Source organism: Haliotis cracherodii, unplaced genomic scaffold (assembly GCF_022045235.1).
Source record: "Haliotis cracherodii isolate W230 unplaced genomic scaffold, xgHalCrac1.p SCAF_6, whole genome shotgun sequence".
Lineage (NCBI taxonomy): Eukaryota > Metazoa > Mollusca > Gastropoda > Lepetellida > Haliotidae > Haliotis > Haliotis cracherodii.
In genome coordinates this window covers 15,389,672-15,406,491 of record NW_027266319.1, presented here as the reverse complement: position 1 = coordinate 15,406,491, position 16,820 = coordinate 15,389,672, and the positions used below count along the sequence as shown (strand labels likewise).

Genomic DNA, 16,820 nt, shown 5'->3' with positions numbered 1-16,820 from the left:
CCCCGGACATATTACATGCGGGTTTTCGTTAATTCTTATCAGAAATATATAAGAAAACACGGCCTTTAGCCTAGTTTTTGCTGAACTTTGTAAACGCTACGAAGACGTGAAATTTTTTGGGGTTTCTGTCCCCTGTCATATAGTTAAGTACACCATTGACGTATATAGATCCACATACACATCTTTGATTACGCAAAAGTGCCCTTCAACCTTCAGTCTGACTCGCACACTGTTACATCCACACGGCGCCTTCCGGGTTTTAGTTATTTCCGTGAAGAATAGATCTCAGTAAAAACACTTTTCGACGCAAGAGGCGACTCCACTGACGATTGAGTGGTCACAATGTGTGGCAAGGATGATTACAGCGACGACAGAGAACGTTACTCGTGCTATCACCCATTGGTATGCGTGAGTGAGTATGGTTTTCCGCCGCTTTTAGCAATATTCCAGCAATATCACGGCCTCGGACACCATAAATGGACTTCACACAATTTACCCATGTGGAAAATCGAACCCGGGTCTTCGGCGTGCTGAGCTAACGCCTTAACCACTAGGGTACCCATCACCGCACCCATTGGTCTGCTGGGTCTGCAGGGTCTGCTGGTTCAGATGCGATTGTTTACGGCTGGAATATAGCCTCATTGCGGCTTGTACATTGTGCCGAAGTGTATTCACAAGGGCAATGTTAAACGTGTTTGTTTTGTTTGTTTGTTTGTTGTTTAACGCCGAACTCAGCAATATTCCAGCTATAAGACGGCGGTCTGTAAATAATCGAGTCTGGGCCAGACAATACAGTGATTGATATCATGGGCATCGATCCACGCAAATGGGATCGATAACATGCATAAAGCAAGTCAGCGAGCCTGACCACCCGATCCCGTTAGTCGCCTCTTTTGACAAGCATAGTCGCCTTTTACGGCAAGCATGGGTTGCTGAAGACCTATACTAACCGGGATCTTCACAGGTCCAATTAATATTCTTACCTTGCGCATTAACAAGTCAAGATGTACTTCCGTGCCACCAATTGTATGGGTAATATCACGTTTGATGGGCTGGTGACTCACACGTTGACATGAGTCCCGGGTCAGAATATGCAAGGTTGTAAACCACTAAACTGCAGTCATAAACAACGCCTGTTTCTCGTGAGCCCTCGATACCACCAGGAAACACACTGTGCCACAGAGTTTATGGGTACTTGTGTATAACGCTCTGTACAATGTGGAGCGACAGTTTCGCCATACGTGGCCATCTGTAAGATGGCGGGGCGGTGGGGTAGCCTAGTGGTTACAGCGTTGGATCGTCCCGCCGAAGACCCGGGTTCGATTCCCTACATGAGTACAATGTGTTAGCCCTTTTCCGGTGTCACCCGCCATGATATTGCAGGAATATTGATAAAAGCGGCGTAAAACCATACTCACTCCCTGTAAGATACCAGAGTGGATGTTTCTTCTTAATATTGAAGTAATGATTTCATTTTCAAATGATTTTCCGATATATTTTTAGTTAGATTATACACAATCTTGGTGAGTGTCAGTTGGGTTTAACGTCGCTTTGAACAACATTCCAGTTATATAACGCCGTGTCAGCTTAATGTGAGAGGAAAGACAGAAGTTTACCACTTTTGTGAAACCCACGAGCACTGCTCTGGTGCTCACAAACCTAGAAACATGATCGAGCGAACCGTGATTCGAACCCACATAGGTGTACCCAAGGGAAGCAACTCTGCACAGCGAATTATTGCGGCGCCTGAGACGACTGGGCCACCCCTGCCCCCAATTATTTAAGTAATAACGCATAAAAGTGAAAGATAATTCTTAGTTGGAGTGTACAGCACCGCATCGATGATAATATCAATCACATCGTTGTGTGGCCCTGACTCGATTGTTTACAGGCCGTCTGTATGTAGTTGGGGTATGTATGTGAGAGTAAACAACAAACAAATATTGAGATGGCTTGCAGACTATCAGGACATGGTATCTGACAAGATAACACAATCATACTCGCTTTAGAGTCTTTTCGTAGTGGTTCTGATGAAAACTTTACTATGTATCGAATAACTGCTAACCCTTTTCAACACTGCGTCAAATTGTGTTAAAAATACAACACCGTGAGGTCTCTACTGGCGTTAAGTATAATTATTGGTTGTAAATTGATAATGAAAAAGAACAGTGACAGACAGGTGTGTCACAACACGACGGCGTGTTGCTGTTATCGACTAGTATAGCCTAGCAAGGTAAGGTCCTGACAATTGAAATATTTAGGTCATCGTCCAACATGGCGTCTGCCGTGACACTGTGGGAAAATATTTCGAGGAAGTGAATGTTAACGGGGATTCTTACTTACCATATACAATACAGGTAACGTAATATCATTATCTAATACACTAGGTGTATCAAAACAGAGTCCTAATAACTCGATCTTGTCCCATACTTTATACAAACTATATATTGGATGGTGTTTGTTTTGAAATCTTCCTGAAATATACTATTCACCTATTCACATGTTAGTGCCGTGAGCTCTTGAACCAGGAACAATAGTGTTAGTGACGTTTGAATGTGTTCACATGTACCACCTAGGATTTATTCATGACAAAGTTTTCAAAAGGTTAACGAATAAACATGTGTAGGTCATCATGGTCAGAGTGAGGCGCAGTTCGTTATATTGACTTCCACTATTAGCAATTGTCACATTGTTATGATCATAAGACGACGGTCACAATTAAACCCACTGTCCTTATAATATGAAAGATCAAAAAGTTATATATAAGTGCATTCTTATCTAATAGGTTGCAAGGTAGATAGCGTGTGAGTTCCATTTGGGGTGACATTTAGTGTCCCTATGACAAAAGATAGGTGGGTTCTGCTCCACGACCAGTTGTCATTTCAGTTAAGTATAAACATTGTAATTAATTCCTCGTGTGAAATTGAGATATTATTAACTATGACAACCTACAATGACCGATTATCTCCTCCATGTATACCCTCAATGATCAACTTTTTTCCCCGTGCAATTATTAAAATGGGACAAACCTCAATGACAAACTATCTCCCCATGTACATCAATGACTATGACAAACCTCAATGATCAACTATCTGGTCCATGTACAACTATTAAAATAGGACAACCCTCAATGACCAACTATCTGCTCCATGTACAACTATTAAAATAGGACAACCCTCAATGACCAACTATCTCCCCATGAACAAATGTTAAATAGGACAACCCTCAATGACAAACTATCTCCCCATGTACATCAATGACTATGACAAACCTCAATGATCAACTATCTGGTCCATGTACAACTATTAAAATAGGACAACCCTCAATGACCAACTATCTGCTCCATGTACAACTATTAAAATAGGACAACCCTCAATGACCAACTATCTCCCCATGAACAAATGTTAAATAGGACAACCCTCAATGACCAACTATCTCCCCATGTACATCAATGACTATGACAAACCTCAATGATCAACTATCTGGTCCATGTACAACTATTAAAATAGGACACACCTCAATGACCAACTATCTCCCCATGAACAAATGTTAAATAGGACAACCCTCAATGACCAACTATCTCCCCATGTACATCAATGACTATGACAAACCTCAATGATCAACTATCTGGTCCATGTACAACTATTAAAATAGGACACACCTCAATGACCAACTATCTGCTCCATGTACAACTATTAATATAGGACAACCCTCAATGACCAACTATCTCCCCATGAACAAATGTTAAATAGGACAACCCTCAATGACCAACTATCTCCCCACAACATACCATTTTGGTAGACCCATATTCTTTTCAAACTTTTACTTCTTGCTTTTTTGTCACTGACCACATGGGTCCTCATTCTCTCCTTCGAGAAACTAAATAGCATGCATGGCATGCAGCCTAAACAGAGTAGCCTTCCTTGGCTAAACTCCTGAAGCATGCATAAAATAATAATCTTGTACATGCTAAATATGGAATGACAAGTTAAGAAATAATTTAAAGGTTAATAATTTGGAAAAATAAATAGAAATTTTTTACGAGATGTTATTTTGACGTAACACCAACTATCTGCTCCATGTACAGCTATTAAATAGGACAAACCTCAATGACCAACTATCTCCTCATGTACAACTATTAAATAGGACAAACCTCAATGACCATATATCACCCAATGTACAACTATTAAATAAGACAACCCTCAATGACCAACTATCTCTCTTTGTACAACTATTAAATAGGACAACCCTCAATGACCAACTATCTCCCCATGTACAACTATTAAATAGGACAACCCTCAATGACAAACTATCTCCTCATGTACAACTATTAAATAGGACAACCCTCAATGAACAACTATCTCCTCATGTAGAGCTATTAAATAGGACAACCCTCAATTACCAACTATCTCCCCATGTACAACTATTAAATAGGACAACTATCAATGACCAACTATCTCCTCATGTACAACTATTAAATAGGACAACCCTAAATGACCAACTATCTCCCCATGTACAACTATTAAATAGGACAACCCTCAATGACCAACTATCTCCCCATGTACAACTATTAACTATGACAACACTCAATGACCAACTTTCTCTCCATGTACAACTATTAACTATGACAACCCTCAACCACCAACTGTTACCTTTATGTTTTTTCCTTCCCAGAAACTATGACCAAGTGGTCAAAGTAATTGCCGTTTGACCTGAACGTCCCGTGGCACCATGGATGCAATCTCAATTTGGTCAGTAGTCCTGGCGATGTCCAGTCTGGCTACCTTGCTTTCAGCCCAGGACAGAATCTGTGAGTTCACATTTTCCTTTGTTTAATAGGAAAGACATGTACATACTACAATGTGATAACGGAGTCGAATATGGTGTGATTTCATCATTGATTATCCAGTGTATTAATATATTCCCATTGTATTACGATAAATACCCTGGTTGAGATTTAATGCTGGGCGAGGATGGTGGACTGGCTGCAGTAAGTCTAAACCCTATCCCCCAGAAGGCGTAGAACGGATATGTCTGTCTGTGTATATATACATGTACGGAAAATGTAAATCACTCTTTAGATCGTAAGACCCGTGAAGATCCGGGTTAGTATAAATCTTCAGCAACCCATGCGTGCCGTAAAAGGTGACTATGCTTGTTTTAAGTGGCGACTAACGGGATCGGGTGGTCAGGCTCGCTGACTTGGTTGATGTATGTCAGCGTGTCCTAATTGCGTGCTTCGATGCTCATGATGTCAATCACTGGATTGTCTGGTCCAGACTCGATTATTTTCAGACCGCTGTGTTATAGCTGGAAAATTGCTGAGTGCGGCGTTAAACAACAAACAAACAAAAGAAACAAATCTATATAGTAAAATATGTTGCATTCGCGTACATTGTATATGTGAAATGAAAAACAGAAGATGTCTCCTTTACAGTGTTCTCCTCTAGAACCTTATTCCATATCATAGATTTTATTGATACTATTCTCATATAACTCTTAAATATATTAGACGACATGGACCGTTTGGCTACATGCGGTCAGGACGTCACCGTCTTCGACAAGGACGTGGTCCTGAACGGCAGATCTAACGCCGCCCCCTCCAACCCCCCTCTTGAGTGTACCGTCTACCTGACGTCTGGCTACACAGAGTCAGACGGCAGGTATCGTCTGCAGATCATCATCGAAGCTATAGACATCCAGGACTGCCAGGTGCATGTGGATGTCTTCAACGGCAGAGGAGCGTTCGGGAGCTACCTGGTAAGCTGTCTTTGATAGCGGATTTTGATCCTATTGGCGAGTGTATTTCTTGCTTACTAAGTTCCATACACGCACTAAGTTCCATATACTTCCTGCCACATTTGAAATGACACAGTACTCTAGATCGAATGTTTCATGAAATTATAAGGGGAATTATTCCAGGGAAGCTTAGGGAGCAATTATTTGATTTTCAGGTTTTGGGCGGGACTTCGGTTTGAGATGAGTTTTTTTATTATTTACGAGCTCAAATATTTTTTCCAACATAAACAGGTGCTTATTATTTTTTTTATGAATACATAAAAATAACGAATTGTATTACGGTTGCATTATTTATTTCCTCACTTTGAGATCCATATGTTTTTGTTTTCCCGGCCCGGCTCGGCCCGACCGCGTCATACCAAAAGATGGTTAAAGATGGTACTTTTTGTTACCCTATCTGGCGCTCGGCATTAAGGAGCTCAAACAAGGACTGGTCGGCTCGGAGTCAGTATGCTGTGGAAGAGTGTGCCAATCACGTTGAGCTGCGGCATGGTGTCTCTGTGGGCTAGCAATATAAAAGTCCTAGTACAAGCACACGCACATGCACGTCGCTATATAAGTGCAATAATCTTGGTCCCGACGTTAAACCCCATTTCACCTCACCTTTCACCTCTTGATAAAACAGGGGGTGTTTCCATGATTTAGATGACATTTAGAATATCACCAGTGAATTAACCTTGGTGGTCCGTCATTCAGAAATTCTGCACAGGTGAATTATTTTCATAGTACACGAATTTCAGTTTGAGGAGTTCGTTCCTTTGTTGGCGGGACATGTTATTCGATTCCTAGATTAGCCTTAATTATGATCCTGTCTGTAAGCAACATACCCTGTTCGTTGGTTTCGCCAAAACTGATAAACATGTACGACTACCAAATTAAACTTATCCGCATTTACAGCATTGGAATTAAATGAACGATAAAGTCAACTCACTCACTTTATTGTCGTTCGATTGTACTGGGAACACCTATGTGTAACCCCAGGGGCGGGTCCGGGATTTTAGAAACGGGGATGGGGGTCCACTTGGGCCATTTATTAGTAATTTTACTTTAACAGCCGGGGCGGTCGGGTAGCCTAGTGGTTAAAGCGTTCGCTCGTCACGTCGAAGACCCGGGTACAATGTGTGCAGCCCATGTCTGGTGTCCCCTGTCGTGATATTGTTGGAATGTTGCTAAAAGCGGCGTAAAACCATACTCACTCACTTTAATAGGCAAATCAACATGTTATTATGGTAGGAAATGTCATCAGATGTAAAAATAAAATAAGGTGGTTTGGGGGTGAGGTGGAGTAGGGTTGGGGAATACCCCCTCTTGGTCCGCCACTGTACCCATTGTTTGTTTCCAGAGGGGGCCACGGGTGGCCCAGTCGTCTAAGGCGCCGCGATTCGCTGTGCAGAGTTGCGTCCCTTGGGCATGCCAGAAACCTATGATTTTGGGTTCGAATCCCGGTTCGCCCCAATTATGTTTCTAGGTTTGTCAGCACCATACCCGTGCTCGTGGGTTTCATCGAAGTGGTAAATGTCTGAGACCTGCATCACTTCGGGCTTTCCTCCCACATTAAGCTGACACGCCGCGATATGACTGGAACACTGTTAAAAGCGGCGTTAAACCCAACTCACTCACTCACTTGTTTCCAGAGGAGTCTTGGCTGCAACAGTATGAGCACGGACACGCTGTACACCGAGGGAAGGGAGGCAACTGTGAGGTTTACTAGACCCTCTATACTCTACCAGACAGCATACGCCTTTACCTTCAAGATCAGAACTTACCGTAAGTCTTCGTGTGCTATGCTTGCTTGGTGATGTTTTGTACATTTCAATCCACATTAAAAAAATTAGTCCTTATATGAACACGTTTTTGTGGATGTTCCTATACGTTGGAAACATACGTAAAATTTTGATTTGTTTATGGAGAGTTCAAAGAGAGCGAAAGAAATTGAAACACTCTGTGGTTTGATGAAAAGTATGAATCATTTAGGAGATAAACCTACTGTGTTTTGAAATTTGATGTAGTCCCACTGTAGAATAGATACCTTTTTTTATAATTTTGAACCGAGCGCTTTAGATCTTTTAATGTCATCATCGAAGCAGTCAGGGTTGCGGCCCAGAACGCCCCAAACATCCGATATGAAACTACCGTATTTCCTCTGTTTGACACTATTCGCCGTCTATTAATTTCGCGAGAGCCCTTGACTCGGCGTGTATTAGAGACCTGTCTGGTATTAGAGACCCAGCGTGTATTAGAGGAAATATAGATATGTTTTACAGTTCATATGGGGGTGATAGATCGGCAGTCATTTTCTGTGAATAGATACGTAGGCTATCTATGTATTCATACGCACGTTTTTTTTGTGAAAAGGCTTACTATATTTGAAAGGGGTTTCCGTAGCAAAAAGGAAACCTCTTTTTAACCAATCAGACTCAAGCATTCATCAATGTCATGGTAGAATTCGCCATCTTGTGTTCCAGGTGACATAGATGAAGGTGGATACGTACAAGGCACCAACAAGCTGTCCCCTGGAGCAATCATTGGTATCGTGATCGGCATCGTGGCGTTGTTTATCGTGGCCATCCTCATCCTCTGGTGCTACAAATCCGGCAGGTTCGGCAACTACTACGGTGGAGGTTATGCCGAAGACGACAATATGTCCGTTACCAAGACAGCATCTATGGGAGAGCTGAATGGAGGCCACTTAGAAAAGTCCGAGTCTCTAGGTTCTGCTATTGACTATCGAGACCCAGGGGTGTGGACTAGTGTAACCAATGGACAGTACACACCAAGTCAACCGAGAAAACTGGGCAGGAATTTCTATCAGAAAAATGAAAATAGATACGGTAACGAAGGAGGTAGACAACTTAACAACCTACAAATGGAAGGTCAAGGTCAAGGATACAGATCCGGCAATGGCCAGAGGTTGGATTCTGCTTATGATGATTCCTACGAACCTTATGATAGAGACGCTAATGTCAAGTTGAATATGGATAAAAACGGCACCGCAGCTGAATGGAAGAAAGACGAAGGGACATTTGAGAGAAATGGAAGCAAACGTGCCAGCACCGGAAGTAAAGGTCAGGGAGGTCAGAGGTCATCTTATGTAGGTGAAGGTGATGGTCAGGGTGAAGGTGAAGAAGGCCAAGGTACATTCAAAAGAGACAACGGTGCGAGAGGAAGTAGGGGGAGTAAGAAGGGTGGCGAGACCGACTTGAAAAAGCCCCTAGACGAGGCGGAACCAGGTCAACCGGGATATGACTCCTTTGCCAGAGATTCCCCTGGTGGCACTAAGCTGAGATCGAGCGACAGAGACAGCACACGAGGGAGCAAGAGAGGGAAGAAACATGCCGACCACCCTGGTGCTCCTGAAGGGGACGGCATGGACGTTGCAGAGGCGACTGAGTCCTTACTGAACGCTGCACCTCCTTCTGGACCAAAGGGGGATGTAAATAATGATAAACATTTCTTCCCGGATAGTGACAATGAAGGCGTGAATCCTGATTCCATGGACTTACAAAGTGAACCTGAATTAAACATGCCAAATCCCAGTAAAGCGTCCCCCTCTGCCAAAAAGAGAAAGAAGAAGCGGGGTAAAGATGGAAACATCCCAGGCTCCGACCTCCCCCCTGAAGCTCAAGAACCAGTATTCACAACCTCGGTCCCCGAGGCCCCCTATGACACCTCAGCCAGTCTGCCCTACACGGCCTATGGCGCCCCCAGCTATGACGCCATGTACCCCAACCAGTACGGGATGCCTTACGGCATGATGCCAATGGGAGGCGGCTTTGCTCCGATGCCAGGCCAAACCTATGCCTACTATCAAATGGGTCCAGTGCCAGGGGCGCCTGCGACGGGGATGCCAACAGACCAGCAACCAATGGTGGCAGGCCAGGCTGCATGGTATGTTCAGGACACACCACAGGGTCCTGTCAAGAAGGGTTTCATGATGACCACTTCACAAGAACCATCACAAGCTTCCAAAAAGAAACGGCGCGACCGAAACGCCCCTGACGACCACTCGGGGATGGATCATCCTGGGGGACCAGGGTACACTTCCACCCCGGGTGATGCTCTGACCCCTAAACGGGGTCGTAAACATAGGCCAAATATCCCTATTGACCCCATGGACATTTCAGTGATCGCCGCTGGTGGACCTCCCCCAGAACCTGGCGCTGGGCAGAGGTCGGCTGTGATGAGGGCAGGGACGGACCCCCACACCGGAATGCAGACTAACCAGGTGATGTGGAGAGACACGATTGTTGACCCATCTGACCCTCCTCCTGACGCTAACCCGCAGATCACGCGGAAAACCCTCACTCGGATCACCACCCGTAGTGGAAAAGGCGATTTACCTACTGACCAAAACCCAAGTAAGTGAAATACGGAAACGGAGATAAACGTACATATTAAAGATAGATAGAGCAGTAGATGCAAGGATGAAATAGTAACGTGTGTTTGTTTGCTGTTTAACGCCGCACTCAGCAATATTCCTGCTAAATGACGGCGGTCTGTAAATAATCGCGTCTAGACCAGACATTCCAGTGATTGATATCATGAGCATCGATCCACGCAATTGGGATCGATGACATGCATCAAGCAAGTCAGCGAGCCTGACCACCCGATCCTTCCCCGCCCCCCCCCCCCCTCCACACACACACACACACACACACACACACACACACACACACACACACACCATGATTTGATCGATGACCCGTCGTCAGTATAACACCGTGCTTATTTGTACATCTTGTGGTTGTGGTGATCATATAGGTAAGAGTCACTCGGTTCCTTTTCCGAAAATTTAGCTAACGCGCAGTGATAAAACGGAAACACTGCTCAAAGCTGCCTTTTACCAGTGTTTAAAAATACCGTATTCGACGTAATAAGCGCACAGGACTCTCTCAAAATTAGAAATAGGGGACAGATATATTTTTCCAGAATTTAATTGCCCATAATTGAGGGTGCATATAACACACGAGTGCGCATTATACACGAATAAATAAGTCTTGTGTACATTGATCGTGCACTAGCCAATATATCAGCAAATATCGCCGTGTGCGCTTATTAGAGCGGGGCGCTTATTACGTCGAATACGGTACCCGCCTGCCGACAGTCCGAGACGGTCATTATTGTTGATGGACGGTCAGTTTTGAAAAGTTGCACTCCCGACGGTCAAGTTATTAGTGTATTCCCTAACTTACCTAAGCATTCTAGTTTTAATTCGATAATAGACGTACATTAACTGTAAACGTTAAACATTATTGATGAATAAAATTTCAATGAGTTATAGTTACATGTACTAAGTAGATAATTCACCAGTTATTTTCTGAGAACTAACAGAAAACAGTACTATTCTTATGTTTACCCTTTTGTTACTTTAGATCGTTAGTCTAGAAAATTCTGAACTGGCAACATTTTAACTGGTTTGGTAACTATGCAAAGTTGCGAGTCCGTTGTCTGACTGAACTTTTGGGGAATTTTATACACGGAAGTTATAGCTAACCCGCTCACTCATAGAGTGATATGGTACAAAATACTTGGATCCAGAGGAAAGGGCGGTGCGCATCTCCCCCTTCCCTTTTTTAAGCATACTTATCTCATATACATTAAGAAATGTAATCGGTAATATGTATGCTAGGAGTAAGCGTTCAAAACACTATCACTAACTTATATGGTGATAAACGATCAGTATAACCTTTATCACCAAGTGTGAATTTGCATACACAAAAAGTATCCCTCCTTTTCACAGAAAGCTGATTGGACGAGATGGATTATTCGTGACGTAATTCATGACAAATAATTCCGTTTATACAAAAATAAAAATAAGCAAGACATGCCTTGTGAAGTATGCGTGTGTTGAATACTTTCGAAAATATTCTACTCAAAAGATGTTGAAGAACACCAGATTCTTTCGTATTACTGTAGGGCGGTCGGGGAGCCTAGTGGTTAAAGCGTTCGCTTGTCACGCCAAAGCCCCGGGTTCGATTCCCGACATGGGTACAATGTGTGCAGCCCATGTCTTGTGTACCCAGTCGTGATATTGCTGGAATATTGCTAAAAGCGGCGTAAAACCACACTCACTCACTCACTCGTATTACTGTACATGTGGTTAATCTGTCATGGCATGACATATTAACTGTAATAATATGAAAATATCAGGTGTTTCTTTGGAGTAGTATACATTAAAAATGAAACATAATGGTCGTACAATAATACCCGACTTTTCTTAACTTGTCCTTGCACATGCCCTTGGACATTAAACTTACAAACTTTGTCTCTCTGAATTTTGCAGTGGGGTATAACGACTACTCCGACCGCCTGGGTATCGAAGAGGAGAACCCTGCCTACCTGTCCCCCTCACGGCCCGCCCTACCCCCTGCGGCCGTCACACCCGACACATCCAACGTGGACTTCTACCTAGGTCAAGGTCGTCATACAGGTGCCCCGGAACCAGTTGTGCACAAGGCCAGCAGTAGGAACAAAGCATTTCGGGACAGAATATCGGTGGACGATTCGTATGCATAGCAGCAACCCAGTGACTGTTTTGCATGTTCTTATTGAAAAAATATGGTTTGTTATAAGCTCAGTCGTGTGTAAGACATGATGGAGATTCCCAAACTGTTGCAATCAGCGTTGTGTCAACATTCAACATTGTTATAACCATGGTAATCACCCAGCTTGCGAGGCAGCATTATACATGACTGCTTTACCATGTTTACTTGTTTGGAAAGGTAACGAGGCAAGGGAGCTAACTCGTGATGAGAGAAGTCATGATGAAATGTTTTCCGTCACATGCTTCCTGCATGGCGGTGTGACGAAATGGCTGGATTAACGAGTTGTTGTTAGGTGTGACAGTCATGATTTGTTTGTTACTAAATATCTCATTATATTTTTTATTATGGAAACATGTATGACACAATGACCATGCCTTCTAGCCACGTATTACATAAACAATGGATGTCATTGGATGATTATCTGATTGTGTTTAGATAACGTCTTTGAGAAGCATTTAGAAGTTGGAGTACTAAGTAAGGATAAGATATATGGATGAACAACTTCTTTATTACAATTCGGTGTAGGTTCAAACACCGTTAGAATAACGGTGTTAATAAAGAAGTTGTTCATCCATATATCTTATCCTTACTTAGTACTCCAACTTCTAAATGCTTCTCAAAGAAATTATTTGTCGTCTTTATGGTGACGGGGCAATCTGAACCATCAACCGACTCATCCCATGCTTGATAACGGTGTTAGAACCTAGACAGAAACGTCGCTCCTAATTGCAAAAAAGAAGTTGTTCGTCCATATATCTTTTCCTTAGTTACTGTGTTTAGATACTTCTAGTATTTGTCTGAGATAGGTCAACTAACAAATTTGAATTTGTACTTGATGAAACCTTAAACAGCCTCTACACAAGTAACGATTTACGTTTGAAGTGGCCAATACCTGATTCTAGAATTATTAGAACTTCATAGAAAGTTAGCGTAATCACTGTGGAAACTGATAGATTTCTGTTTCTACCGATTGCCCCCACGTCACCCATGTGAACTTCAAATGCATTAGGTCTTCATCAAATTACATGGAATCTTTCCAATTTGCTGACGGGTATAGCTCCACAAGTGATCCTTAATGACTACCATTGTCAATCATATTTGTAATTAAATTTGTCCGTCCCATGATCTCCTTCCGTTTTTAGACAACGCCCATCGTCATGCTTTTATTATGTATCACCAAGTATTTAATCACAAGTTAATCACAACTTTTTATCGCGTTCAGTAATGTACACAGATTGCTGCAATAAGTGTTGTAAACAGGCATCGCAACGCACTCCGGGCACTTGCATTGATCCGTCTCATTCCATAAACTAGATGATAAACGTGACGCAACAGTCAGTGAGTGCCAGTTTATGTACGTGCATCTTCCGCTGATACCAAGGGAGCGAATGTGCCATTATCACAGCACCGAACGAGAAGCTTTGAGTCAGCTTGGTATCAACTTAATGTGTAACAGCCCGGCTGTTGAAAAGTAATGGTGCTTGGTATTACATGTAGCGTAGTTACGGCGATTTGAAATTGCTCTGTATAATCTTATACGTTTTTATTTATATCTTCAACTTGTTTTCAACTTGTTTTCATGTGTGTTAGATCATGAGAGGTTGTGCCCCAAGAGCTGAGTAGCGACTCTTCTAGTTTGCTTTTAGTGATGTATGTCATCGTTGCTGTACAGCAGTAGTTTTAATTGATTATTTTGTTCATCGGTGCTTAATGGAATTTCCTGTTTTTTAGTGTTTGCGCATGTGTAATCCATACCATCTTCTGAAGGCACTTTTGCAAAAATTGATGGAGATTCAGCATGATAACATGTTCCATCTGCATCATGCTTGTTGTAAGAACTGACTACAGTGGGGATCGGATGGTTAGAATGCGTGACCTGGCTGATTGTGCGTCACTGAAACAAGAGGCGCTGATCGGTGTTCATGCTATCAACCACTGGTACGCCGGTCTCAGCCCAGATTATTCACAGGCCAACGCGATATAGCTGAAACACAATTATCGCTTCATTTCATCATTCATCCACCCATTCGGTACTTTTATACTTTTATTTTCATTGAATTGTAATATGTGCATACACTGCTGATCATAGCCGGTTCAATAAATAAAGTGGGGGCACGGGTGGCCCAGTCGTCTATGGCGCCGCGATTCGCTGTGCAGATTGCGTCCCTTGGACCGGAAACCTATGATTGTGGGTTCTAATCCCGGTTCACCCCAATTATGTTTCAAGGTTTGTCAGCACCATACCCGTGCTCATGGGTTTCACCGAAGTGGTAAACATCTGAAACCTGCATCACTTCGGGCTTCCTCCCACATCAAGCTGACACGCCGTGATATAACTGGAATACATTTAAAAGCGGCGTTAAACCCAACTCACCCACTCACTCAGTAAATAAAGATTCTTATCCTAGTCTTGCCAGGTGAGTTATATCACCTAATGCAAAATGTGATGCATACCGTTTACTGTATTTCCTCTTTTAATATCGATCTGCAATATACACAATGTTTGCGAATCAATGAATTATATATTAATCCCACATAGCCTGAACATTCCAGGCGTTAATAACGCTAAATATGTCAAATACCAGGCCCCCGTAGAAATTCAAAAATACATTTCCCTCGTCCTTAGTATGAGAGTGCGATTACTGGTATCAGGGGAAGTACAGTGAAAGGCAACCACGTTATGAGCTCATTTTCAATAAATATATCTTGTCCTTTTGTATGTATATAGTTTTGTATGTATAATTTGCTTGCGTGTGTCTTAATGTTTCCTAAGCTTAGATCATTCTATAAAATCAAATTTTGTTCATCTTCAGCTAAAACTAACACCGTTTCTTCAGAAGTCATATAGATGTATATATGTGTAAAATGGTTTTATACTTTAATAGAATCAAGTATATGTGTATATAAAGATTTTTAATCTAAACACTATATAACCAATGGCAGCAAAGCAATTAAAAAGAAATATACAAATTTGAACTGTTGTCTTTTTGTTTGTTTGTGTGATACGAAACCGGCGACGCTTGGTGATTAACCTTGAGTCTTGCAGTGAATGCACCCATTATTCTCATTTGCATGGTTATTTGAGGAGATATTCTTCCTAGCTCGGCATATGGCATGTACAAAGAAGTTGGAAATCTCAAAGTTTCGCATAAATGTAAAATGCGCGTTTTCCATCACATTGTCGGTAACATTCGTGACCAACTCGTGTTATTCCGGGACAAGCCGAATAGCGACTCGTGCCCATCTCATGGCCATTTTTGCAACCGGGATCCGTCTTAGCGCAAACGGGCATACCTAAAACAATTGTCAACTCGTTGCGTAATGGTTCACACATTTCCCCCACATAATATATATATTTCAGATGCAATTTAAAGCACATCGGGACGTGCGGAATTATACAGTATGATTGAACACATTTAACTGTGTCTTTGGTATATATTTAGATGCAAGACATATGTAAAATCAAAAAATATTTCTGAGGGATTCTTTGACGAAGAACTTGAAATCATACGCGCTTTCTGATTGGTTTGTCGTATTTTCGCACATAACATTCATCGATAGGGGGACGAGTCTTCTTGCAGGTGACGGAAAGGGGCGAGTGGTGACGAATGTGTCGGTAAGGATGTCGCCGATGGAACTATCTCACTTTAGAGTATATGTGTAAGTGGATACTGTCACTGGCTATAACAGTCCAGTAGCAGGGGTGGAAACTGGACTTTTAAAGTCAGTGAACTCTCTTGCCTCGGGAAGATGGGGTTATCCATGCAGCTCTTACAACTGCCGTATTCGTAGAGAATCATTCGGCACCACTCGCCCCGTTCCGTAAGCTGCAAAAGACCATTCGGCTTGTTCCGGATTGACGGGAGTTGTTCACAAATGGACGTAAATGTGCGAGAAGGGTTTAATATTTAAAGGGTCTTCAAACAATGCACACTTGTTGACCACGGTCGTCGGCGTTACGAGCGAAATCTTTAACTACAAGGCTACCCTAAAGCCTCTTGATGACCGCAATGGGGGTTCACACAGGAAAGTACGGTGTGACGGGGCGTCTTTTGAGGGTGCCAACCCCACTGAATCCCGAAGACGATCTAATTTTTGACCCCGAGTGTCATTTGCCCACCCTGAATCCCGAATACTACTTAAGACAAACCTCAAAAGCAGAATTCACTATACATAGGCAGAATATCCATACTCGGCAACGATGGCTTTCTGAGATGGGAGGGAAGGATACTCGTTTGGCAGCGTGAAAACAAAGCTTCTCTGCCCCTGTGTTCTTTGTGAGTCTTTAAAGTTCAGGCGAAAAGTTGCCTCTAAGAAAACACGATAAAAGGCCCTGAAATCAACCATGGCTTGTTGATTGAGAAGTTCTGAGACTCACATGGAAGGATTTGTGTATCAGTGCAATCTTTTGGTGTGTACATTTCATGTCATCGATATCCACACAAAAACCCGAGTCATTTGAGCTAATTGTTTTGC

The 16,820-nt window shown here is 42.6% G+C and overlaps 1 protein-coding gene across 1 annotated transcript; it reads left to right on the top strand.

Annotated features, from left to right (window-relative positions):
• Nucleotides 1–2,268: 2,268 nt before the first annotated feature.
• On the top strand, nucleotides 2,269–12,833 carry LOC139445062 (uncharacterized). Its single transcript, XM_071226139.1, has 6 exons — nucleotides 2,269–2,357; nucleotides 4,675–4,810; nucleotides 5,513–5,760; nucleotides 7,434–7,566; nucleotides 8,265–10,157; nucleotides 12,083–12,833. Exons 2-6 carry the CDS (start codon nucleotides 4,732–4,734, stop codon nucleotides 12,313–12,315), a joined length of 2,586 nt encoding a protein of 861 aa, XP_071082240.1. The 5' UTR covers nucleotides 2,269–2,357; nucleotides 4,675–4,731; the 3' UTR covers nucleotides 12,316–12,833.
• The last annotated feature ends 3,987 nt before the right edge of the window (nucleotides 12,834–16,820 follow it).